This window comes from Notolepis coatsorum (genome assembly GCF_963971535.1).
Source record: "Notolepis coatsorum genome assembly, chromosome: 9".
In the NCBI taxonomy this organism is placed as follows: Eukaryota; Metazoa; Chordata; class Actinopteri; order Aulopiformes; family Paralepididae; genus Notolepis; species Notolepis coatsorum.
In genome coordinates this window covers 35,852,049-35,879,718 of record NC_140173.1, presented here as the reverse complement: position 1 = coordinate 35,879,718, position 27,670 = coordinate 35,852,049, and the positions used below count along the sequence as shown (strand labels likewise).

At 41.7% G+C, this 27,670-nt stretch overlaps 1 protein-coding gene across 2 annotated transcripts in view; it reads right to left on the bottom strand.

Annotated features, from left to right (window-relative positions):
• Window positions 1-27,670, bottom strand: part of ate1 (arginyltransferase 1) — a 291,958-nt gene that overhangs the window by 72,661 nt on the left and 191,627 nt on the right. For both annotated transcript variants that reach the window (XM_084321688.1, XM_084321689.1), the window contains exon 10: window positions 8,258-8,357. In XM_084321688.1, coding sequence (XP_084177814.1) covers window positions 8,258-8,357 — 100 coding nt within the window. The remainder of the gene's footprint in view (window positions 1-8,257; window positions 8,358-27,670) is intronic.

The window sequence follows — 27,670 nt, the reverse complement described above, 5'->3', positions numbered from 1 at the left end:
GTATGTATAAGTGTGTGATAGTTAATATGACATCACCCAACCCGACGGCGGACCTCTGACGGTGAAAATTATTGACCGTTTTTGTAGCCAATGAAATTCTGGAGCTAATTGTATCTTACATGAGGGCTGATTCCTACAATAATGGGACAGAAGAAGACGGATGAGTTGTTTGTTTTGAGAATTTCTCACTCGCCCGTCCAAATGAATTGTGCGGTCGGCCATTTTGGATGAATTATTACCGATAAACATTACTAAAACATCTATAAAACACGAATCTTCTGTGGGATTGTTATCAACTTTGGACCTGTACTAGATAAGACTTCAGGCTATGGAACCGTTGTGTTTTCCAGCTCCTACCTCTCAGCTGGAACTCAGAAACAGGCATCTGTTTACAAGTAAACAAAACTTTGTGGACTTTAGGAGATCGGGGGCCAGGGACTACAGCCCCCTAAGCATCGGCGGAGCACCGGTTGAGAGAGTGAACAGTTTTAAGTACCTCGGAGTCCACATATCTGAGGACTTGACATGGACCACACACATTGACAGTGTTATCAAGAAGGCACGGCAACGCCTCTACTTCCTTAGGCGCCTAAGGAAGTTCAAAGTGAGACAGAAGATCCTTAAGAACTTCTACTCATGCACAATAGAGAGCATCCTGACTGGTAACATCACCTCCTGGTTTTGGAATAGCACCGGACACAACCGCAACAGACTACAGAGAGTGGCCTGTTCAGCCGAATGCACAATTGGAGGTGGGCTTCCCACTCTCCAAGACATTTACACCAAGCGTTGCAGGGGCAAGGCTAAGAGAATAATCAAAGACTCTAGTCACGCAAACAACTGCCTCTCATACCGGAGTCTCATGGCCAGCACAGAGAGACTCAGAAGGAGCTTCTATCCCCAGGCCATCAGGATGCTCAACGACAATGACACTATGTCACAACCAGTCACCTACACTCACAGCACACACATCCACACGTACACACCAGCGTTTCCGTTAGCCGGTAATTACCGGTATTTGACCGGCAAAATCTGTTGAAGTCCGACATATTTACTCTCTCCGGTCTTAATGTCCGGTGAAAATAATTCCCTGAGTCTAAGCACAATTTGATTATTTGAATTGTATTAAAATAGGCTAAAATTAAATAGCCTATGCGATGAACGAAACGATCATTACATTTGTTTCCTCGTTGCTTCTAATAATGACAACGACGTCGTCAGCGAGAACTTAGTGCTGGGTGTGCGAACTTTTGTGAAGCTGCAGAGCCAGAGCACTATCAGCACAATGCAGTATTCCAGCAGTACTCCAATTCAGCCATTTTCAGCCAATGTTGGGTGGGGGGCGCTGCTGTGCGGTTCCCAGAAAAGAGCCAATAACACTGAATCAGCTTCTCTGCAGCGCCATACTCTTTGCAAATAAGTCGTTGCGAGGTGGAGAGAGTCGTCACGCAAACCACGATAATGTTGCCGTCTCTCTGCTTTCTCAGTTCTTCGCTTGATATAATTAATACAAATGTCCAATATAACGGAATTCGTTAGCTCATAAAAATGTGATTATAACAGACTGCTGTTTAGTGTCGGACCGACTGCCCACATACGCGGTCTATTTTATTTCAAGTCAGCAGCAGCACGGAGTATCGAGGGACTTATTTTATTTGGAATATATTAATGACTGTATACGTGAAGCTGAACATTATGATATGTGTGACGTGTCTGATACAACGAGGTGAAGCGATGTCGACTCGAGATTCATTTGGGGGTGCGTGTGACAGAGCTGCTGCAGCGGGAGCCTGCGGGGCGGGAGCTTGATGCTGGTAGCGTATCGCACTAACTTGAGAGGCGAGAGATAGTAATTTGATTCTGCAAATCAATTTCTCATTCTTCGCTTGATGTAATTAATACACATGTCCAATTATAACGGAATTCGTTAGCTCATAAAAATGTGATTATAATAGACTGCTGTTTAAAACTCTGACCGGAATATCTCGAATATGTCCGGTGATAGAAATCTTGCAGGACACTCAGACCGGCACGAATATGTTCTAACGGAAACGCTGGTACACACTCACTTTAAACAAACACTCACCGTAACACCCACTTTACTAACTTTAGACACACTTTATATTGATTGGTAAAGAGATTTGCACTACAATTCATACCTCATTGCACCTTACCCTAAGTTGTACCTCATCCCATTTCTGCATTGTACCTCACTGTTACTCTTTTTACTCTGTATTGTATATTGTATATATATGTATATTGACTGAACACCTTTTGTTTACATACTTTATACTTTTTATCTATTTTTATTAGGGCTGTCAGTTTATCGCGTTAATTAGATTAATTAATTACACAGCAAATTATCGCGTTATGAAAATTAACTCAAAATTAATTACAAAAAAAAAGTTTTTTTTTTTTTTTTTTTTTTTTTAATAATATTTTTTTTGTATCTCATTCATTCCATAAGAATGTAGAATACACATTTACAGATTTTTTTTTAATATGGTCCATTTGCATGTTCTTGGTATCTGATTCTAGGGACATCTATGAATCTCAGGGAATGTATTCCCAGTGTCAGAAATACTGTGGGCTAGATCCACAAAGAATGGATTGCACAGTGCAAGTTGCACCCTTACTTACAATTCATTATGAATTGAAAATGGGGGACCCTGATGTAAACAAGACGAAAGACTTTCTCTGGTCTGCATCCCCTTAACAATTGTGTGTATTGAGCAGTACTGTATTGTACCCATTCTGCAATCTGTTAATAACATTTTCATTCAATCACTCAATCTGCGCTGTGATTGATTGAATGAAAATTTTATTTTGAGTAAATTGTAATGAACCAAATGAGAATATCAATATTTTTTTTGTTATCTTTGACTGTGAATAACACCATGCTCAAATTGACCAGACCTGAAAAATCTAAGCAAATTAATAGATGGAAGATGATTAAACAGAAGGTTTTGTAGATACAGTACTGAATTCTGCCATCCGGACACATGCAATTTGAAATATGATTATAGAATATAGAATATCAGGCATAAAACGGTTATGCGATTAAAATGCGATTAATTAGATTAATTAATTACAAATCCTGTAATTAATTAGATTAATTTTTTTAATCGCCTGACAGCACTAATTTTTATCTAGCACACTCCCAGGGGCTCATACAGGAAAAAAAGCATTTCATAGAAAGGTATTCTGTATTTTACTATGACAACTAATCAACAAACTTGAACTTGAAACAAAGTTCCCTGCTTTGGAAGGTTATCTTTCTCAAACACAGTTCCAGTTGATGAATGCAATCAGCACGCTATGCTAACCGACATTTAATTTCAAACCTTTATTTCAACTCGACACTGAGGTTTACCCTAATTTACAGCGACGACGAGCTTACAAAACAAGACATAGTTTATCAGCAATTTCATACATATAGGCCCAATAAATAAGAATAAACAATACAAAATCAGCGTAGACAGTTACAAGACGACACACAGTGGTTGGAGATCATACGAGAGAAGGAAGAACCTTCAGAGTCAGCTGGAGGGCATTCCAGGTGTTGGAAGCATTGAAGGAAAAAGCAGGTTTTCCTAGTTCAGAGCAAACCGGAGGAACCCTAAGAACCAACCAGTCATCTGAACGTGTAGAATAGATTCCAAGATTACGTTCCAGTAATGTGATGTAAGAGGGACGTTTACCAATAAGGGCTTTAAAAATAAACAAATACCAATGATAGTTACGCCTTTCAACCAGAGAAGGCCATCAAACCTTTTCATAAATCATATCCTATCATAAAGGACACAGTGTATCATATCCTATAATAAAGGACACAGTGGTGGGTATCATATATATCATAAAGCACACAGTGGCGGATATCATACCAGTCACCAGTAATACATCTGAGGGCAGAATGATAGACAGAGTTGAAGCATGCCTATAAATCACATCACGTGGTCCAAAATTGTTAAGAAAACAGCTTCAACGATCCTCTTTCCACTAATCACAGGAAGCTGGGTCTATTTCTGTACAGGAAGCCAGTTTTCTGTCGCAGCTTGGAAGCAAGAATATCCACATGAAGATTCCTCAGCGAGCCACAAGCCCCATCTCAATGTTAGAACCGCTTACTGTAGACTCGTCATATGTTTGGCTCTGGAGAACAGCATACGTTTAGTTTTACTAGCATTGAGGACTAATTTAAGATTGATAAAAGCTTCCTGAAGAACATTAAAAGACTTAATGCATGCTGACTCGCTATAACACCAGGTTTACAATCAGGACATACAAATGAACTGGTATTACATGCTAATCCGCTATTATGCTACATCTGACAATTGATGACTGGAAACAATGTAAATACAATAGCTACCTCAAATTCTACTCTGGCAAGTTAACAAGTCAATCTTTGAACCCACTCTTCCACTAGCACCACCATCCACAACCAGGCAGGGCCAGGACGGGCTAACTGCCGTGGACTGGAGGAATTAATTTAATTATTTAATATCACGATTGGACTTGTTTCTTTTTCTTTTCTTCCATTCACCACTTTTAGCTCTATTTTAGCTCTTCTTTTTAGCCCTATGTATTTGTCCATCTTGTTTTTAACACATACTAAATATGTGTATGTTATGTATTAACCTCTTAAGCCCGGAGCCCTATTTTCTGAAAATCCGCCTAAAATACATACCTAAGTAAATTAAATATTGCTCCACTTCTACAAGGTCCATTTGCCTGTTCTTGGTATCTAGGGACATCTATGGACCTCAGTGAATGTATTCCCAGTGTCAGAAATATTGTGTCTATTACTAGGCTTGCTTAAATTGTGATGAAACAAAGGAGAATGTGAATTATGATTTTTCTTTGGATCTTTTTTCTTCTTCTTTTAATCCTCTTTTTTCTTCATCTGATTTTTTCTGTGTTTTTCCTCCCATCCCAATTTAGTCGTTATGCCAATTCCCCCCTCCCCTACTGGTCAGTCTAGGGAGCCCAGAGGTCTACCACATGCTTCCTCTGACACATGCAGAGACAGCCAGCTGCTCTCTTTTCACCCGGCAGCGCGGACTCTCATTGATGAAGTGTAACGCGTGGGAGGTCACGCTGCCTTCACCACTTCCTGTCTTTTGCTGTGCAGGCGCCCAGGCCTGACCTGTAGGAGTCGCTGTCCACAACGCCAGATTACCACCCACGACTTCCCTCCCGCTAACTCAGCCAAACGAGTTAGTATGACGGCTGGCCCAAGCCGGAGGCAATGCTGATACCTGGATTCGAGACCGGAGTCTCTCGCATTAGTGACGAGCGCAATCTCGGCTGCGCCACCCAGCCACCAATTTTTCTTTGCATCTTTGACAGTGAATAACACCATGCTAAAAATGACCAGACATGAAAAACTGCCACTGAGTACCTTCTTGAGATCACGTGTACAAAAATGCTAAGGCGATGAATAAAGGGAAGATGATTAAAGAGAAGGTTTTGTAGATACAGTACTGAATTCTCCCATCCGGACCAATGCAATTTGAATTATTATTATAGAATATAGAATAGCAGGCTTATAAATGACCTTATTATAGCCAATTCGCACATTTATGGATTGTGCCAAATCATATCTTTCAAATGCCCAAGTTCAATTTGGATTTAGGATCACCAGGCGTGCATAAGAACAGATAATGAAATCTACTGTATGTACAGTAGGTTTATTATTCTGGCCAGAATGCCGCCATTTTGAAACTAAGTTCAAATCTGATTGTTGCTACATGCTAAACATAGGGAAGAGAAACTAACTGTGCTTCAATATATGCCAATAACGTTACGTTTTGTGGTTTATTATCCAGAGTAATAAGAGATATTAAAAGAATTCATACAGAAGTAATTAGCTTGAAGCCCCATAGAGGCCTTTGGGAAGTGTTGTTCGGAAAAATTCCAATGCTCATCGAAAGCTCTCGATGTCCTCTTCAAAACTACAATTCCCGACGGTAAATTTTTCAAGATTGCTGACTTTCGTGAACTAAACAGAAAAACAAAAACGAAAATCGACTACCAGCCGGCCAAACTGAGAACTCACTCTTCCACTACCATCAGACCAAACTGAGAACTCACTCTTCCACTACCATCAGGCCAAACTGAGAACTCACTCTTCCACTACCATCAGGCCAAACTGAGAACTCACTCTAGCACCGCCATCAGACCAAACTGAGAACTCACTCTAGCACCGCCATCAGACCAAACTGAGAACTCACTCTAGCACCGCCATCAGACCAAACTGAGAACTCACTCTAGCACCGCCATCAGACCAAACTGAGAACTCACTCTAGCACCACCATAGGCCAAACTGAGAACAACACATCTTGAAAAGTAATGGCTGGATTGCAATACAATTGGCTGTGCACATTCGTGACCCCAAGAAGAAGAAACCCGTTTATGGTTGAACCTACTGTATGACCTTTCCTCTAGCGTCACCATCAGGCCAAGCATTCCGTGCCCAATGACAGTGCTTCATGCCGAAATGAATTCATTGAAGCTGTATTTATTCTCAAAAATAAATATTGCTCATGTTCCAGTGTCATATTTCTCATGTTTCAGTGTCATATTGCTCATGTTCCAGTGTCATATTGTTCATGTTCCAGTGCCATATTGCTCATGTTCCAGTGTCATATTGCTCATGTTTCAGTGCCATATTGTGCATGTTTCAGTGTCATATTGCTCATGTTTCAGTGTCATATTGTTCATGTTTCAGTGTCATATTGTGCATGTTTCAGTGTCATATTGCTCATGTTTCAGTGTCATATTGTTCATGTTTCAGTGTCATATTGTTCTTATTTCAGTGTCATATTGCTCATGTTTCAGTGTCATGTTGCTCATGTTTCAGAGTCATATTGCTCATGTTCCAGTGTCATATTGATCATGTTTCAGTGTCATATTGCTCATGTTCCAGTGTCATATTGCTCATGTTTCAGTGTCATATTGCTCATGTTCCAGTGTCATATTGTTCATGTTCCAGTGTCATATTGCTCATGTTCCAGTGTCATATAGCTCATGTTCCAGTGCCATATTGCTCATGTTCCAGTGTCATATTGCTCATGTTTCAGTGCCATATTGCTCATGTTTCAGAGTCATATTGCTCATGTTTCAGTGCCATATTGATCATGTTTCAGTACCATATTGCTCATGTCCAGTGTCATATTGCTCATGTTTCAGTGTCATATTTATCATGTTTCAGTGTCATATTGCTCATGTGTCAGTGTCATATTTATCATGTTTCAGTGTCATATTGCTCATGTTTCAGTGTCATATTTATCATGTTTCAGTGTCATATTTATCATGTTTCAGTGTCATATTCCTCATGTTTCAGTGTCATATTGCTCATGTTTCAGTGCTATATTGCTCATGTTTCAGTGTCATATTGCTCATGTTTCAGTACCATATTGTTCATGTTTCAGTGTCATATTTATCATGTTTCAGTGCTATATTGATCATGTTTCAGTGTCATATTGCTCATGGTTCAGTGTCATACTGCTCATGTTTCAGTGTCATATTGCTCATGTTTCAGTGTCATATTGCTCATGTTTCAGTGCCATATTGCTCATGTATATTGCTCATGTTTCAGTGTCATATTACTCATGTTTCAATGTCATATTGTTCATGTTTCAATGTCACATTGCTCATGTTTCAGTGTCATTGATCATGTTTCAGTGTCATATTGCTCATGATTCAGTGGCATATTGATCATGTTTCAGTGTCGTATTGATCATGTTTCAGTGTCATATTGCTCATGTTTCAGTGGCATATTGATCATGTTTCAGTGTCGTATTGATCATGTCTCAGTGTCATATTGCTCATGTTTCAGTGGCATATTGATCATGTTTCAGTGTCATACTGCTCATGTTTCAGTGTCATATTGCTCATGTTTCAGTGGCATATTGATCATGTTTCAGTGGCATATTGCTCATGTTTCAATGTCACATTGCTCATGTTTCAGTGTCATATTGATCATGTTTCAGTGTCATATTGCTCATGTTTCAGTGGCATATTGATCATGTTTCAGTGTCATATTGATCATGTTTCAGTGTCATATTGCTCATGTTTCAGTGGCATATTGATCATGTTTCAGTGTCGTATTGATCATGTTTCAGTGTCATATTGCTCATGTTTCAGTGGCATATTGATCATGTTTCAGTGTCATACTGCTCATGTTTCAGTGTCATACTACTCATGTTTCAGTGCACCGTACACCCAGTGCAGCTATATGGATTATCATTATTACCTTGTAGCGCATCTTGGGGCAGGAGTGGATGTAGAAGCCCAGGTAGTAGAAGCACAGCTTGGGAGACTGTTTCTGAAGCTGCCGGGTGAAGGCCATCTCCCTAGAGAGAGACAAGAGAGAGAGAGAGAGCGAGAGAGAGAGAGAGAGAGAGAGAGAGAGAGAGAGAGAGAGAGAGAGAGAGACAGAGAGAGACAGAGAGAGACAGAGAGACAGAGAGAGATAGAGAGAGAGGAGAGAGAGACACACACACACTGCAGTGTCAAAGTCAGCATCTTGGAAAATCCATCACAAAATATCTTTCATCATCAGTGTGATGTCTCCAGTAGGGTTGAATGTAAGGTAAGGGCAAGGTCTTCAAGTGGTTTAATTCCTCATCGACTTACACTAGCATGGAGATAAGTGGTTTAATTCCTCATTGACTTACACTAGCATGGAGATAAGTGGTTTAATTCCTCATTGACTTACACTAGCATGGAGATAAGTGGAATAATTCCTCATCGACTTACACTAGCATGGAGATACATGGTTTAATTCCTCATTGACTTACACTAGCATGGATATAAGTGGTTTAATTCCTTATACTAGGCTTGGGCGATATAACGTTATCTGTTAGGAATCTTGCACTGTAGTCGTAGCCTATCAAATAGCTTAACTTAGTGGCAAACACTTTGGAAAGATGCAAGCTCTCGTTAGAAAAGAATATGCAAATGTACTTATTTGGTGATTCTTTGGTTTAACACATTCGGGGCCAACCACGTATATATACAGTACGTGTTTCGGATCCAACGCTTGAGGGCCAACCACGTATATATACGTGGTAAGGTTGTTTTGGCTTTTATTCCATTGTAATATCCTACTCAATGTCACCGAGCGGCACTGCAGATTTACCCTACTCTTGGAATTCGGAAAAGTGCATTACCGGCCAGATCCTCGTAGGGGCGCTGTCTCGATAATGCAGTGTTCACTGTTACAGACCGGTGTTTTTTTTTTTTGTTTTTTTATCATGAATGGACTTTTCGGTTAGCCTAAAGCTATGCCTGTAGCCGATCGCCTAGAATAGTTTTTGGGACGCTGAATTCAGTATGCAGTAAAGGAATATAGTATCAGCCAATGGACATATGGATCTACCAGATGTCGATCGATAACTGGGAAATCCTTTTTGCAGTCCAACCGGCCACAGGTAAGAGCGATTTGACGTCAATTTCAGCTTGGTCGGGCCTTGCTTTGATAGCCATCCACCCGGTCAGTGAATGAGGCTAGGGATGGGAATCGAAAACCGGTTCCCGTTGGGAGCCGGTTCCTAATTGTCTGATTCCTGGAATCGCATGCTTCCGTGACTACCGATTCCTCTTATCGCTGCCAGGTTTTTCTGACAGTTGCGCATTTCAAAACAATAACGTTAGCGCCACACATGTAGCCATGGCAGACTATTTGATTCCTTAAGGGCTCGAAATTGCCTGTGTTTTGGTCATCTGCTCACGAAATGATCCCGCTGTTTTACTCTTTCTAAGTGCAGTGATTGAAAACTACTCGAATGCTTTAGAACTGAGTCATTCATCGGTCAGGTGGCGTAACGTAGATTGCGTTCGTCACCAACCCCGGAGCGGCTGGATTCGCCTGTTCGAATCCAGCTCACAGCTCCGGGGTTGTCACCAGCTTGGCTGGCCGTTCACACTAATACAATTGGCAGTATTAGAGGGTGGGAGAAGCTGGCGGGGTGGGTCCAGGTCGCTGTAAACAGCGACTCCTACAGTTCGGTCGGGGCGCCTGCTAAGCGCGGATAGGATCTAAGTGGGATAGTGTGATCCTTCCACACGCTACGCCCTCTCAGTGAGAATCCGCGCTGCCAGGTGAAAAGAAGCGGTTGATTGGCTGGACGTGTGTTGGAGGAAGCACGTGGTAGCCTCCACTCTCCCAGACCGACTGTGGGGGGTAGGTGCGCAGCGACCAGGAAGGGGATTGGGAATTGGCATAACGACTAACATTGGGATGGGAGAAAATCGGAGGAAAAAGGAGGGGGAAAAAGATAAAAAAAAAAAAAAAAAAACTGAGTCATTCATTTAATTCGGGGCAGCCTAATAGCCGCAGAGCTAACGCTAGCTAACGCTAGCTCATACAGACACACAGAGAGATAACAGCTGACAGCAGGTAGTACAGGTACAAATACAAAAAAACAGGGTGGGGGCTGTTGTGTAAACCTTGTACTCTTTAGTTCACATATAAGAGACAGAGAGCGTGTGATCACGTTGACTGTTTGTTTACTAGTAGGTAAGTCAGGAAGTACCGTGCAACATACAAACATGTCCGTGTAGCAACACGAGCCAATACCGTACAGGACAGGGGCGAGCGGGGACCGGGGAGGGAGCTGTGTGTGTGTGTGTGTGTGTGTGTGTGTGTGTGTGTGTGTGTGTGTGTGTGTGTGTGTGTGTGTGTGTGTGTGTGTGTGTGTGTGTGTGTGTGTGTGTGTGTGTGTGTGTGTGTGTGTGTGTGTGTGTGTGTGTGTGTGTGTGTGTGTGTGTGGTGTGTGTGTGTGTGTGCTGCTCTTCTGAAAGACCAGAGACGTCAGAGGAATAAACAACCTGTTGAATGCAACTACGGTTCAATAGATTAAATTAGTTTAAGATATTGAACTGTAGTTACATTCAACAGGTCGTTATTCAATAGATTAAATTAGTTTAAGAATACAATTTTTTTTTAAATAAATACATTTTAACTTAGAGAATCTCAAATACTATAAGTGTAGGCTATAGACTTCCGGTTTAGCTGCAATATGTAGCGCACGCAATTGGTTACAGCTCCGCTCCCGTTATCGTTAATTTAGTTTAAAAACCTTATTTGGACAGTACCAAAAGAGACTAGACCACATCGTATGTATTGATAAGACCTTCTACTAACTATATCAAAAGACAACATGGTTAGGGATAAGGAAAAGACGGGAAAGAAACAAGAAACGGCAAAGCTAACGGCGCAGATTGAAACTCGGTCAAAGACAATGACAGGCGACGCTGTGGCAGATCCGTTGGTGAGCCCCGGCGCGGGGAATATAGAGGAGAATACACAGGGACCAAAGACAATTGTCCCCGAGAGGGAGACAACAGATGACAACATAACAGGAACATCAGAAAAAAATACCGTGAAGGAAAAAGCAGGCGATTTTGAGAAGATAATAGCAAAATCATCCATCGGATCCCTCACTGCTCCAACAACATCAACTGACACAAGCAGTTCAATTACACAACCCGACTTCAACTCTCTGACTATCCTGATAAAAGAACAGATGGTCGCTTTCAAAGCACACGTTGAACACATCGATACTAAATTCGAAGAGGTTATGAGAGCGGTCGCTTTACAGTCCATGCGAATCACGACAGTGGAGATTTCGGTGACAGAAATCACAAAAGCAGTCAAGGCGAACGAAGGTGGCATGACAGAGATGGGACAAGAGATGGAAAGAGTGAAAGAGGAATATCGGAGGGAAATACAAGGGCTTAAAAACGAAGCGGCGGAGAGGCAACTAGAAACCCAACGTTACCACAGGCGGAATAACATCCGCATTGTAGGGCTTGAAGAAGCAGTAAACTGCGAAGATCCCAACTTTCCAACAGTGTTATCAACGATTTTGAATAACATCGACCCAAACAAAGTGCCAGAAGTGGATCAAGTTTACAGAATCGGTTCTCGGGGGCAAAGAATCAACGGGCCAAGAGTCATCACTGTCACCCTGCGGAAGACTACAACAAGGGATGACATCATCAAATATGCTCGCAACCAACGTGGGAATCTGAAGTATGATGGTAAACCAATATTTATCTACGAAGATTTGAGCAAAGATGCCATCAACCGACGTCTACCATACAAAGATGTGATGCAAAAGCTGTTCAAAGCCGGTTACAAGCCAAGGCTATCATACCCAGCGCTGTTATCATTCTTGGGCAGTGACGGTCGCAGGTCAGATATACACACACCTATGGAAGCTGAGGATTTTCTGAATCGAATTGGAGCAAATAACCCAAGGCAGGGCGAAAATGTCGGAAACATATAAGCCTCTTTCTCATTGTATACCAGTGTTAGAATGACTTTATTGTGTTCATCAAGGTAGCAGACGATATGCAAGCCGTCTATAACAATGTGTATTGTGTATAATACGATTCATAATACATTATAATTTCAGACTCTGGTCTCTGAGGAGACAAATACATATCATTGCAAAAAGATCTATCTGGAATATTCTGGGTTTATCGCTCAAATGCCCTGAGTCTCTTAGATCATTCTGGAACATAAAATAGTCTAGGCAATAGTATACTCTACAACCTTCTAGAATATAAGGCACCATGACAACGAAGCCTACAACTCTAACAATAAACATCCGGTGTGTATACACATAGCAGATAATAAATTAAATGAAGTTCTATCAATCTTTAATAATAGTTTAAAAATTAACCACACTTAAACGTATGAACACTACAAGGTTATTCTAACAATTTAAGTAATCACTCCATTGAGGGCACATTGAAGCTCTAAAAGGCGCTGCTTTTCTATCATATCTAATCTGTTAATTCGAGACTAGTGGCTTCTCCACGTTGATAATTATTCTATCTCTCACTCCTTATCTATATCTTTCCATTGATTTTTATTTTATTTAATTTTTTCTTCTCATTACTCTATATTTTTTAAAAATATATTTTAACTTACATTGTTCTTTTCCAATGTTCTTCACATTAAGGTGTCAATATTGCTCTACAATCTTTTCCTTTTTTCCGTTTTTCCACACGTTAGTAGAGGGTTCAAATGAATATGTCGATAAAAGTTTATTCTCTTTTTTTTATTGTTTATTTTATTTTTTCTGTCATTTATCACAACACTTCATTACAGTAAGGGAAGGGGCAAGACCAAAAGCGACATTCTATTGCAATAGAATGGAAATGTTAGATCCTATGGCAATTAGCATAGGTAGATTAAGATTACAATGCTCAGTTTGGGCAATCCGGTGGACTAGGGGAGAAAGTCAATCGCGGAGGATGTGTTCTTGGAACACAGGCCTGTACGACTTTCTGGGTGAGGGGAAATTAGGGGATTTTTATTTGTATATATATATGTTTTTAAGCTCAGCTCTCAACGGGACCTCATTAATTGGATGTACATCTATTGTAGCTTCACACTCCAGAAACATTACCAAAAACTACACGAAAACATGCATAGATTATGGCTAGTTTGAATATAATGGTATGGAACACCGGCGGGATAAACAAACAACACAAACGCAAAAGCGTGCTCACACTGATGAAAAAAGAACATGTGGACGTGGCTCTATTAAGCGAAACGCACATTTTAGAGGAAGACATAAATACGTTAGCGGATAACATATACCATAATATTAGTCACTCTTCTTTTGTTACGAGAACTAGAGGGGTAGCCATAGTCGTCAGACGCAAATTAAATATCGAATTGAAAGGGGTATGGTCGGATGCTGAGGGGCGCATAACTATAGCTAGGATTATACACAATAACAGGAAAATTGCATTAGCAGCGGTATATGCCCCAAATTTGTACGAAGTGGGTTTCTTCACTTCACTAACCGGAGAAATGTTAAACCATCCCGAATACTCATATATAATAGGTGCGGACTTTAATGCCATTTGGAACCCAAGGATGGACAAAACTTACCTTACCTTTTCCAGCGAACAAAAAAATGCATCTAAAGCATTAAAAGATTGGTCGAAATCAACAGGGGTAACTGATTTATGGCGTTCACTTAACCCCATGACCCGCAAGTACTCCTGTCGTTCGTCGAGACACAACACACTATCCAGAATTGATTACGTCTTTGCATCCCCGAGAATATTTGATAAATATGAAGTGGAAATGACACCCAATGCGCTATCAGATCACTGCTACTTAATCCTGAAAGCAACATTTGGTACACTATCTTCCCGGGCCCCAAGATGGCGTTTTAATTCTATGCTGCTTAACAACAATGAATTCATTACACAAATTAAAGAAGCTCTCACAATATTCCTACGGGATAATGCTAACTCGGTGCAAGATCCCAGAATATTATGGATGTCGGTAAAGACTATGATTAAGGATTTCTCGGATAGATTTTCCTCCATATTGCGCAAAAATCAAAACACAAAACTATCTGAAATGGAAACGCTTTACTCAACGCTTTTTAATTCTTTAAAATACAACAACTCTACTAGACTAGAAAACCAAGTAAACATTCTAAAGACAGAGATCAAAGCAATATACAGACAAAAATCTGAATTGCAAATACGCAGCACAAGACAACAGCAGTACTTCCAAGGCTCTAAACCTAGTCACCTATTAGCCATGCGACTAAGAATTAATGCAAAATTTGCAGATATAACTGCCATTAGGAAACAACAAACTCTAGTAACAGAACCCAAAATAATAAACGATACATTCAAAGAATTCTACTCCGATTTATATAATTCAGAAACGTCCTTTGATCAGGACAAATTAGACACATATCTTAATCAAATTACTCTCCCTAAAATTACGGAGGAAGACGCTAAACAGTTAGAAGTACCGATCACATTAGAAGAACTCAAGGAGGCCATATCCGGAATGAAAAACGGCAAGGCTCCGGGAATTGACGGTATCCCATCAGAAATGTACATTTCTCGCTGGGACATATTTGGACCCTTATTACTAAATATGATCATATACTCAGTCAAAGAGGGAAGCTTCCATAAACACCAAAATACCGCACTTATTTCAGTTCTTCACAAAAAAGACAAAGACCCCACTGAGTGCGGTAGTTACCGTCCTGTAAGCCTCCTCGGAACCGATGTCAAACTGTACTCTAAGATATTAGCCATCAGATTGCAAAAGCATATGACGTCTTTAGTTCATCCGGACCAAACAGGCTTCATAAAAGGTCGCCTGATCAATGATAACATAAGGCGAATACTGCACGTACTAGATGCTGACAAAGAGGACACCACACCTAAGGCGATACTATCCCTGGATGCTATGAAAGCATTTGACAGGTTAGAATGGTCGTTTCTATGGGCAGTATTAGAAAGGATGGGGTTAGGAAAAGGATTCATTGATATGATTAAAGTACTATACAAGGACCCATCGGCCAGGATTACAACAGGCACATTCATCTCCGATATCTTTCCGGTATCACGCTCAGCCAGACAGGGTTGCCCTCTTAGTCCCGGACTATTCGATCTATCATTAGAACCTTTAGCACAATTTATAAGACAATCCCAACACATAGAACCAATAGTAATCAAGGGCACACATCTTAAAATTAGTTTATATGCGGACGACGTAATATTGTTCATGCAAAACCCCAACAACACATTGCCGCATATACTCAAGTTGATAGAAAACTTTGGTGATTTATCGGGATTTAAAATAAATTGGCCTAAGTCGGCGTTTCTTCCTCTTAACACCAGTGCAAAAAAAGACACAACCCTCCCAGGTGCGATACCCATGGTCAAACATTTCAGATGCTTGGGTGTGGAAATATTTCCCACCATAAGACAAACGGTGAAGCACAATTACACAAAAATACAGAACAAAATCAAAGACGACCTGGACAGGTGGGCAAAACTTAAAAACTCAGTACAGGCAAGGGTATCAATAGTTAAGATGGATGTATTACCAAGAATCAATTTCTTCAGCTCAATGCTTCCGTTACCTCCTCCAGAGGGCTACTGGAAAAGATTACAAACCTCCACATACAAATTTATTTGGAATAACAAACCACCTCGCATAAAAAGATCCACCGCACAGAGAAATAAAGCAGACGGTGGCATGGCAGTCCCAGACTTTTTACAATATTTTAAGGCCTTCACTTTAAGACCAGTGAAGATATGGTCTGACCCCCAGGCTTTGGTATCTTGGAGAGAATTAGAAGAAAACATGGTAGCCCCACAGAGACTGGAAGACATAGCACACACTAAAATTTCAATCAAGCATTGTGAGCGAGAATTTGGCCCAATAATTACCCATGCAATCAGAACATGGCGGGAAACACAAAAGAAATATCCTAACCCTCAAGAATGGCATAATCACACTCCCATATTCAATAACAATGCACTCCTAATGGGAAAACGACCTATAAGATTCCCTATATGGGAAGAGAAAGGCATACACTCATTAGGGGATATTTTTAATAACAAGGGCCTCTGTAGTTATGTCGAAATATGCATAAAGTTTAACCTCACCGAGTCCACATGGCTTTTTTACATACAGTTACGACTTTGTATGAGATCTCACGGTGTTCCATTACTCGTACCAATTGAACACCACAGATACCACAAATTTTTCTATGAAAGAGATACATTGGGAGGTTTTGTATCAAGTTTTTATTATCAATTACTAACGTCCTCGTATGAAACCCTTCAAATAGACACTGTCTGGAGGAGGGATATACCAGACCTGGAATATGACTTTGATTGGCAAGGAGCCTGGGAAAATGTCCGACTTACATCAAGGAACCCGGATCATCAACAAATCAATCTGAACTATATTCACAGGACATACTTGACTCCTATAAGGCTGTGCAAAATGGGGCTTATACAAGACTCCAAATGCTCCCAATGTACAAATGGGAACGAAGTAACATTTATGCACATGTATTGGGACTGCCCACCAGTTAAGGCATTCTGGAAAGATGTGTCCCAACAATTATCAACACTCGTATTTTGGAATATACCTGTACACCCCGCGGTATTACTATTGAATGATGTTTTTGAGTTTGCAGTGAATCCACAACTAAAAAGATTGGTTTTATCGGGTATCACAGTAGCTAAAAAACTGATCGCATCACGTTGGTTTCAACCGGAAAAAATGTGCCGAAAAGTGTGGTTTCTTACATATCTTGATGTGATATATCAAGAAATATCTACAGCAAGAATTCTTGGGATCAATGAATCCAAAATGTCAATGTGGTTAGAAGTGGTGGAGAGAATAAAAGCTAGCTTATAATGGTGGTGTCTGGTTAGGAGTGAGGGATAATGGAGGTACGATCCAAGAGGGGGTCTGGGAGGGGGGGGGTTTGAGCTGGAGCATATGTGTGTAGGGTTTTAGAAAATAGGTATTAGGGGTATATTATATACTAACATTTATATAATTGTAATTTCGTTGGATATACACTGTATACGGCTAAAATGTTATTATAGACTATTTTTGTTTTATCCTGTTTCTGTACTTGCATATATTATAACCACCTTTACTGAAAGTTTCATTATGCATTGTGTGTTGAGTACTGACTTTTAATAACTTTTTGTTCTGCAATAATAAAAAAAAATATAAAAAAAAAAAAAAAGTGTAGGCTATAATTTTTTTTTCTTCTTTTTTACAGTTTTTGTATTTTTCTGACATGGGGGCTCAACAATAAATGACAATCAGAAATGTCAAGTTGCATGTTGTTATTCTAACCAGCTTAGTTCTGTTGCATTTCCAATTTACTTATTTAAATGATAAATATAGCAGGAATCGATAAGGGATAAAGAATCGGACAGATAAGCAGAATCGATAATGGAATCGTATCGATAAAATCTTATCAATTCCCCATCCCTAACTGAGGCTAATGCCGTTATTGGTAATCAATAATCAGAAACGACGTCCGCCGACGTCCGCCGCCCCCCCCCCCCCCCCCCTTTCATGCATTCATGGTGGACCATGATACAGATAAAATGCATTTAGATTTTTAGCTCTAGCTTGTCTATAGCCGAAACGGCATTCGATTTAACGTTATTATCTTAGCGCCTTGTAACTCGCCTTCCAGGAAATACCCCAGAACATTCTGCTATAAGGTTCATATTCAAGACGCTATAAAATGGGAACGTATTGATGAAAAAATTATTTATTTAAGGCATATTGAAGAGACGGTTTATAGTGTCAATTGACAATGACAATGGACAGATAGCAATAATATAAAGTATAGATTTAGCTCTACAAACACCCTCACGCATAGTTAAACCATGTTATGATAAAATGGCCTTATAGAGTGGGCCCGTCTAATCCCTGTGGCCGTCAATGTGTTAATAGGGAGGAGGGAGACAACGTGAATTAAGTAGCCTGCAGGACTCATCACCATCCAACAGAAATACACAAGCCTGCAACTCATCACCATCCAACAGAAATACACAAGCCTGCCACTCATCATCATCCAACAGAATACACAAGCCTGCCACCTACTCATCACCATCCAACAGAATACACAAGCCTGCCACTCATCACCATCCAACAGAATACACAAGCCTGCCACTCATCACCATCCAACAGAATACACAAGCCTGCCACCTACTCATCACCATCCAACAGAATACACAAGCCTGCCACCTACTCATCACCATCCAACAGAATACACAAGCCTGCCACCTACTCATCACCATCCAACAGAATACACAAGCCTGCCACCTACTCATCACCATCCAACAGAATACACAAGCCTGCCACTCATCACCATCCAACAGAATACACAAGCCTGCCACCTACTCATCACCATCCAACAGAATACACAAGCCTGCCACCTACTCATCACCATCCAACATAGGGCTGGGCGATATAACGATAACGATAAATATCGCGATATATTTTAATAATCGATATCGAATATCGAAATTAAAAAAAAAATCGAAAAATCGTTTTTTTTTATTTTTTATTTTTTTTATTTTTTTTATTTTTTTTACCTGCAACAGGGCAGTTTTAAAACCAGAGACAGTGGACAGACTTGTCTTTCTTGCCTGCAACTTAAAGTAATGGCTTTGCTTGTCCAAATGACAATACTGACCAAATTCAGATTTCTTTTTCTCTTGTCCATTTATTTTGTTTGCTTTCTAATTTAAAATAGATTTTGAAACCGTCTGTACACAGTAGGCTATGTGTGCTAGCAGAACTAGACTCCAGTCACGAGTCACAGTGCACATGTGCGGTGGTTTGTCCACCAAAAAAGCGCCAAAAGATCGAAAATAAACTAGCAGAGCCAGAACTGTTCAACTCCTCTGGAGCCACAGCCAGCAGAGAAGCCGGTTTACTTTAGCTTTTAAACCAGCTGCAGCCTGATAACTGGAGTGTGAGGGGATGTAACACTAAAGATGGCGGCAATGACAAAGAATTGCTGCAAAATAAACATACATCTGTTGTTAAAAAAAAAAAAAAATTTATACTTATAACAATTCGATAATTATCGATATCGAGAAATAAAATAAAATTATCGTATCGTTATCGCGATATGATTTTTTTCCATATCGCCCAGCCCTAATCCAACAGAATACACAAGCCTGCCAATCATCACCATCCAACAGAATACACAAGCCTGCCACTCATCACCATCCAACAGAATACACAAGCCTGCCACTCATCACCATCCAACAGCAATACACAAGCCTGCCACCTACTCATCACCATCCAACAGAAATACAGTAAGCAGTTCTCAGGTCAGTTATCTGGTTAAACTGGTTACAGCAGTAAACAGGTTCTCTGGTTAAACTGGTTAAAGCAGTAAGCAGTTCTCAGGTCAGTTATCTGGTTAAACTGGTTACAGCAGTAAACAGGTTCTCTGGTTAAACTGGTTAAAGCAGTAAACAGTTCTCAGGTCAGTTATCTGGTTAAACTGGTTAAAGCAGTAAGCAGTTCTCAGGTCAGTTCTCTGGTTAAACTGGTTGAAGCAGTAAACAGTTCTCAGGTCAGTTATCTGGTTAAACTGGTTAAAGCAGTAAACAGGTTATCTGGTTAAACTGGTTAAAGCAGTAAACAGGTCTCAGGTCAGTTATCTGGTTAAACTGGTTACAGCAGTAAACAGGTTCTCTGGTTAAACTGGTTAAAGCAGTAAACAGTTCTCAGGTCAGTTCTCTGGTTAAAACTGGTTACAGCAGTAAACAGTTCTCAGGTCAGTTCTCTGGTTAAACTGGTTACAGCAGTAAACAGGTTATCAGGTCAGTTCTCTGGTTAAACTGGTTGAAGCAGTAAACAGTTCTCAGGTCAGTTATCTGGTTAAACTGGTTACAGCAGTAAACAGTTATCAGGTCAGTTCTCTGGTTAAACTGGTTGAAGCAGTAAACAGTTCTCAGGTCAGTTATCTGGTTAAACTGGTTGAAGCAGTAAACAGTTCTCAGGTCAGTTATCTGGTTAAACTGGTTACAGCAGTAAACAGGTCTCAGGTCAGTTATCTGGTTAAACTGGTTACAGCAGTAAACCGGTGCTCTGGTTAAACTGATTAAAGCAGTAAACAGTTATCTAGTTAAACTGGTTAAAGCAGTAAACAGGTTCTCTGGTTAAACTGGTTAAAGCAGTAAACAGGTCTCAGGTCAGTTATCTGGTTAAACTGGTTACAGCAGTAAACAGGTCTCAGGTCAGTTCTCTGGTTAAACTGGTTAAAGCAGTAAACAGTTCTCAGGTCAGTTCTCTGGTTAAACTGGTTAAAGCAGTAAACAGGTTATCTGGTTAAACTGGTTAAAGCAGTAAACGGGTTCTCTGGTTAAACTGGTTAAAGCAGTAAACAGTTCTCAGGTCAGTTCTCTGGTTAAACTGGTTAAAGCAGTAAACAGTTATCAGGTCAGTTCTCTGGTTAAACTGGTTGCAGCAGTAAACAGGTCTCAGGTCAGTTATCTGGTTAAACTCGTTACAGCAGTAAACAGGTGCTCTGGTTAAACAGGTCTCAGATACTGATTTATACTCGATGTCTCTCCGTTTCCTTCCTTAATTACATCCTTTGACTGAAAAGCCCCTTCCCCTCCTAACGTTAGTCCAGAACTAAACTCTTTGTTTCAGTCCTTCCTTCCACCTCTTCTTTCTTTCACTCTCATGAGGAGGGGTCTTAACATTAAGAGAAAAGCAGAGGGGGGGAGATAAGTGAGAGTGGGGGGAGAGGGAGGGGGGGGAGAGAGAGAGAAGAGAGAGAGGGAGAGAGAGGAGGGAAAGAGGAGAGAGAGGAGAGGGAGGGGGGAGAGAGAGGAGGGAAAGAGGAGAGATAGGGGAGGGAGGGGGAGAGAGAGAGGAGGGAGAGAGGGAGACAATGAGAGAAAGGGGGGAGAGAGAGAGGGGAGGAAAATAGGAGAGAGGAGAGGGAGGGGGATAGATGTGAGGGAAATAGGAGAGAGAGAGAGAGGGGAGGGGGTCTAACATTAAGAGAAATGGAGAGAGGGGAATGGAAGAGGGAGAAAGAGAGAGAGAAAGTGGACCTTAAATAAAAAAGATGCACTGAAAAATAAAGATGTGAAACAAAGCAGACGAGAAAGGGGGACAGAGAGAGGGATGAGGGAGGAGAGAGAGGGAGAAGCGAGGAGAGGCAGTGTTAGAGGTGTTAGGAGAGAGAGGGAAAGAGAGAGAAGGGAGGAGATCGAGGGAGACGCGAAGAGAGGGAGGAGAGGCAGAGTGTTGGAAGAGAGAGAGGGAGGGAAAGAGAGAGAGAGAAGGGAGGAGAGAGAGAAGCGAGAGACGAGGAGAGGCAGTGTTGGGAGAGAGAAAGAGAGAGAGAGAGAGAGAGAGAGAGAGAGAGAGGGAGAGGGAGAGGGAGAGGGAGAGGGAGAGGGAGAGGGAGAGGGAGAGGGAGAGGGAGAGGGAGAGGGAGAGAGAGAGAGAGAGAGAGAGAGAGAGAGAGAGAGAGAGAGAGGAGAGGGAGAGGGAGAGGGAGAGGGAGAGGGAGAGAGAGAGGGAGAGGGAGAGGGAGAGAGAGAGAGGGAGAGGGAGAGCGAGAGAGAGAGGTGTTAGGAGGTCATCCTCTGGCTGGCAGGTTCCTGGGTTCCCATCCCCTCTCTACAAAGACCCGGCCGGGGCCTGAATGGAGGGATCAGGAGAGGTGAGGGGCCCATTCACAAAACCCCCGGGCCCCCTCCTCCACACACACACACAGACATACACACACACCACCCCCATGGCAGCAGCTTGGAGCTGCCATTATCCCTCTTCAACCATCTGACACTCCAACACAAGCCAATTATCAGGCCCTGCGCACCCTGCGCGCTGCCTGCTCCATACTGATGCCACGCATGCACACGCATACTAATCACACACACACACACACACACACAGTGTTCTCTTCACCACAGCATCAACAACATGCAGGAAAACTTGCTAGACTCCCAATATTTTCTCAGTAAACACAACATTCTATGATAGAAGCCGAGACGTCCTCTGCTGCAGAGTGTTGCAACAACTTAACCCTTTCACTGCCACACGACAGAAGGTTAACCCTTTACTGTCACACAACCGACGGTCGCCCGTGGCAGTGAAAGGGTTACACCTTCTGTGTATTGTCGCAGTGAAAAGGGTTAACAGTTTTGGTAGAGCGGCAGTGAAAGGGCTAATGACAAGAATCTCAGGCCTGATGACCGTCTGATATCAGCCGAGAGTCTAGTTAGTTGGAATCAACTCTAATGCTTATTAAGAGTCATCCATGTTGGCGTTTTTCAGTTTGGTTTCTTCATGTAGGCGTTTTTCAGTTTGGTTTCTTCATGTTGGCGTTTTTCAGTTTGGTTTCTTCATGTTGGCGTTTTTCAGTTTTCTGGTTTTATCAGCAAAAAGACTAAAATATAAACTATGTGTTAGAAATCACATCTAATCTACACAGACACACACACATATCACATTCAATATGTTCAGACATACACATGCACAAAAATACACACCACACACACACACACACATTGATCCAGCCCTGGACAACTACCAGCTGCTTTTCTTGGACAACAGTGCCTCAGAACCCCCCCCCCTCCCCTCTCTCTCTCCCCCTCTCTGTTATTCTTCTCCTCTTCTCCTCCTCCTCCTCAGGGGCCCCTGGTGAAGGAGCTTCTCAACAGTGCCCTCTGCTGGTGCTCCGGCAGGATCACACTCACTATCTGTGGCTTTCCTGTTTTACTATGGAAGTCTATAGAGAAGAGGGACATGAGAAGGTCACTGATGACATTACATCCATCTTTGAAACGTCAGGGTTTCTGTCTCTAACGTCAGGACAACATAACAACCTCTGTCTCTAACGTCAGGACAACATAACAACCTCTGTCTCTAACGTCAGGACAACATAACCTCTCTCTCTAACGTCAGGACAACATAACAACCTCTCTCTCTAACGTCAGGACAACATAACAACCTCTCTCTCTAACGTCAGGACAACATAACAACCTCTGTCTCTAACGTCAGGACAACATAACAACCTCTGTCTCTAACGTCAGGACAACATAACAACCTCTGTCTCTAACGTCAGGACAACATAACCTCTCTCTCTAACGTCAGGACAACATAACAACCTCTCTCTCTAACGTCAGGACAACATAACAACCTCTCTCTCTAACGTCAGGACAACATAACAACCTCTGTCTCTAACGTCAGGACAACATAACAACCTCGGTCTCTAACGTCAGGACAACATAACAACCTCGGTCTCTAACGTCAGGACAACATAACCTCTCTCTCTAACGTCAGGACAACATAACCTCTCTCTCTAACGTCAGGACAACATAACCTCTCTCTCTAACGTCAGGACAACATAATAACCTCTCTCTCTAACGTCAGGACAACATAACAACCTCTCTCTAATGTCAGGACAACATAACAACCTCTGTCTCTAACGTCAGGACAACATAACAACCTCTGTCTCTAACGTTAGGACAACATAACCTCTGTCTCTAACGTCAGGACAACATAACCTCTCTCTAACGTCAGGACAACATAACAACCTCTCTCTCTAACGTCAGGACAACATAACAACCTCTCTAACGTCAGGACAACATAACCTCTCTCTCTAACGTCAGGACAACATAACCTCTCTCTTTAACGTCAGGACAACATAACCTCTCTCTCTAACATCAGGACAACATAATAACCTCTCTCTCTAACGTCAGGACAACATAACCTCTGTCTCTAACGTCAGGACAACATAACCTCTCTCTCTAACGTCAGGACAACATAACAACATCTCTCTCTAACGTCAGGACAACATAACAACCTCTGTCTCTAACGTCAGGACAACATAACATCTCTCTCTAACGTCAGGACAACATAACAACCTGTCTCTAACGTCAGGACAACATAACAACCTCTGTCTCTAACGTCAGGACAACATAACCTCTCTCTCTAACGTCAGGACAACATAACAACCTCTCTCTCTAACGTCAGGACAACATAACAACCTCTGTCTCTAACGTCAGGACAACATAACAAGCTCGGTCTCTAACGTCAGGACAACATAACCTCTGTCTCTAACGTCAGGACAACATAACCTCTCTCTCTAACGTCAGGACAACATAACAACCTCTCTCTCTAACGTCAGGACAACATAACAACCTCTCTCTCTAACGTCAGGACAACATAACAACCTCTGTCTCTAACGTCAGGACAACATAACAACCTCGGTCTCTAACGTCAGGACAACATAACCTCTCTCTCTAACGTCAGGACAACATAACCTCTCTCTCTAACGTCAGGACAACATAACCTCTCTCTCTAACGTCAGGACAACATAATAACCTCTCTCTCTAACGTCAGGACAACATAACAACCTCTCTCTAATGTCAGGACAACATAACAACCTCTGTCTCTAACGTCAGGACAACATAACAACCTCTGTCTCTAACGTTAGGACAACATAACCTCTGTCTCTAACGTCAGGACAACATAACCTCTCTCTAACGTCAGGACAACATAACAACCTCTCTCTCTAACGTCAGGACAACATAACAACCTCTCTAACGTCAGGACAACATAACCTCTCTCTCTAACGTCAGGACAACATAACCTCTCTCTTTAACGTCAGGACAACATAACCTCTCTCTCTAACATCAGGACAACATAATAACCTCTGTCTCTAACGTCAGGACAACATAACCTCTGTCTCTAACGTCAGGACAACATAACCTCTCTCTCTAACGTCAGGACAACATAACAACCTCTCTCTCTAACGTCAGGACAACATAACCTCTCTCTCTAACGTCAGGACAACATAACAACATCTCTCTCTAACGTCAGGACAACATAACAACCTCTGTCTCTAACGTCAGGACAACATAACAACATCCCTCTCTAACGTCAGGACAACATAACAACCTGTCTCTAACGTCAGGACAACATAACAACCTCTGTCTCTAACGTCAGGACAACATAACCTCTCTCTAACGTCAGGACAACATAACAACCTCTCTCTCTAACGTCAGGACAACATAACAACCTCTGTCTCTAACGTCAGGACAACATAACAACCTCTGTCTCTAACGTCAGGACAACATAACCTCTGTCTCTAACGTCAGGACAACATAACCTCTCTCTCTAACGTCAGGACAACATAACAACCTCTCTCTCTAACGTCAGGACAACATAACAACCTCTCTCTCTAACGTCAGGACAACATAACAACCTCTGTCTCTAACGTCAGGACAACATAACAACCTCGGTCTCTAACGTCAGGACAACATAACCTCTCTCTCTAACGTCAGGACAACATAACCTCTCTCTCTAACGTCAGGACAACATAACCTCTCTCTCTAACGTCAGGACAACATAATAACCTCTCTCTCTAACGTCAGGACAACATAACAACCTCTCTCTAATGTCAGGACAACATAACAACCTCTGTCTCTAACGTCAGGACAACATAACAACCTCCGTCTCTAACGTTAGGACAACATAACCTCTGTCTCTAACGTCAGGACAACATAACCTCTCTCTAACGTCAGGACAACATAACAACCTCTCTCTCTAACGTCAGGACAACATAACAACCTCTCTAACGTCAGGACAACATAACCTCTCTCTCTAACGTCAGGACAACATAACCTCTCTCTTTAACGTCAGGACAACATAACCTCTCTCTCTAACATCAGGACAACATAATAACCTCTCTCTCTAACGTCAGGACAACATAACCTCTGTCTCTAACGTCAGGACAACATAACCTCTCTCTCTAACGTCAGGACAACATAACAACCTCTCTCTCTAACGTCAGGACAACATAACCTCTCTCTCTAACGTCAGGACAACATAACAACATCTCTCTCTAACGTCAGGACAACATAACAACCTCTGTCTCTAACGTCAGGACAACATAACAACATCTCTCTCTAACGTCAGGACAACATAACAACCTCTGTCTAACGTCAGGACAACATAACAACCTCTGTCTCTAACGTCAGGACAACATAACAACCTCTGTCTCTAACGTCAGGACAACATAACCTCTCTCTCTAACGTCAGGACAACATAACAACCTCTCTCTCTAACGTCAGGACAACATAACAACCTCTGTCTCTAACGTCAGGACAACATAACAACCTCTGTCTCTAACGTCAGGACAACATAACAACCTCTCTCTCTAACGTCAGGACAACATAACAACCTCTGTCTCTAACGTCAGGACAACATAACAACCTCTCTCTCTAACGTCAGGACAACATAACAACCTCCCTCTCTAACGTCAGGACAACATAACCTCTCTCTCTAACGTCAGGACAACATAACAACCTCTGTCTCTAACGTCAGGACAACATAACAACCTCTGTCTCTAACGTTAGGACAACATAACCTCTGTCTCTAACGTCAGGACAACATAACAACCTCTCTCTCTAACATCAGGACAACATAACAACCTCTCTCTCTAACGTCAGGACAACATAACAACCTCTCTAACGTCAGGACAACATAACAACCTGTCTCTAACGTCAGGACAACATAACAACCTCCGTCTCTAACGTCAGGACAACATAACCTCTCTCTCTAACGTCAGGACAACATAACAACCTCTCTAACGTCAGAACAACATAACAACCTCTCTAACGTCAGGACAACATAACAACCTCTCTCTCTAACGTCAGGACAACATAACAACCTCTCTCTCTAACGTCAGGACAACATAACAACCTCTCTAACGTCAGGACAACATAACAACCTCTCTCTCTAACGTCAGGACAACATAACAACCTCTCTAACGTCAGGACAACATAACAACCTCTCTAACGTCAGGACAACATAACAACCTCTCTAACGTCAGGACAACATAACAACCTCTCTCTCTAACGTCAGGACAACATAACCTCTCTCTCTAACGTCAGGACAACATAACAACCTCTCTAACGTCAGGACAACATAACAAACTCTCTCTCTAACGTCAGGACAACATAACAACCTCTCTAACGTCAGGACAACATAACAACATCTCTCTCTAACGTCAGGACAACATAACAACATCTCTCTCTAACGTCAGGACAACATAACAACCTCTGTCTCTAACGTCAGGACAACATAACAACCTCTCTCTCTAACGTCAGGACAACATAACAACCTCCCTCTCTAACGTCAGGACAACATAACCTCTCTCTCTAACGTCAGGACAACATAACAACCTCTGTCTCTAACGTCAGGACAACATAACAACCTCTGTCTCTAACGTTAGGACAACATAACCTCTGTCTCTAACGTCAGGACAACATAACAACCTCTCTC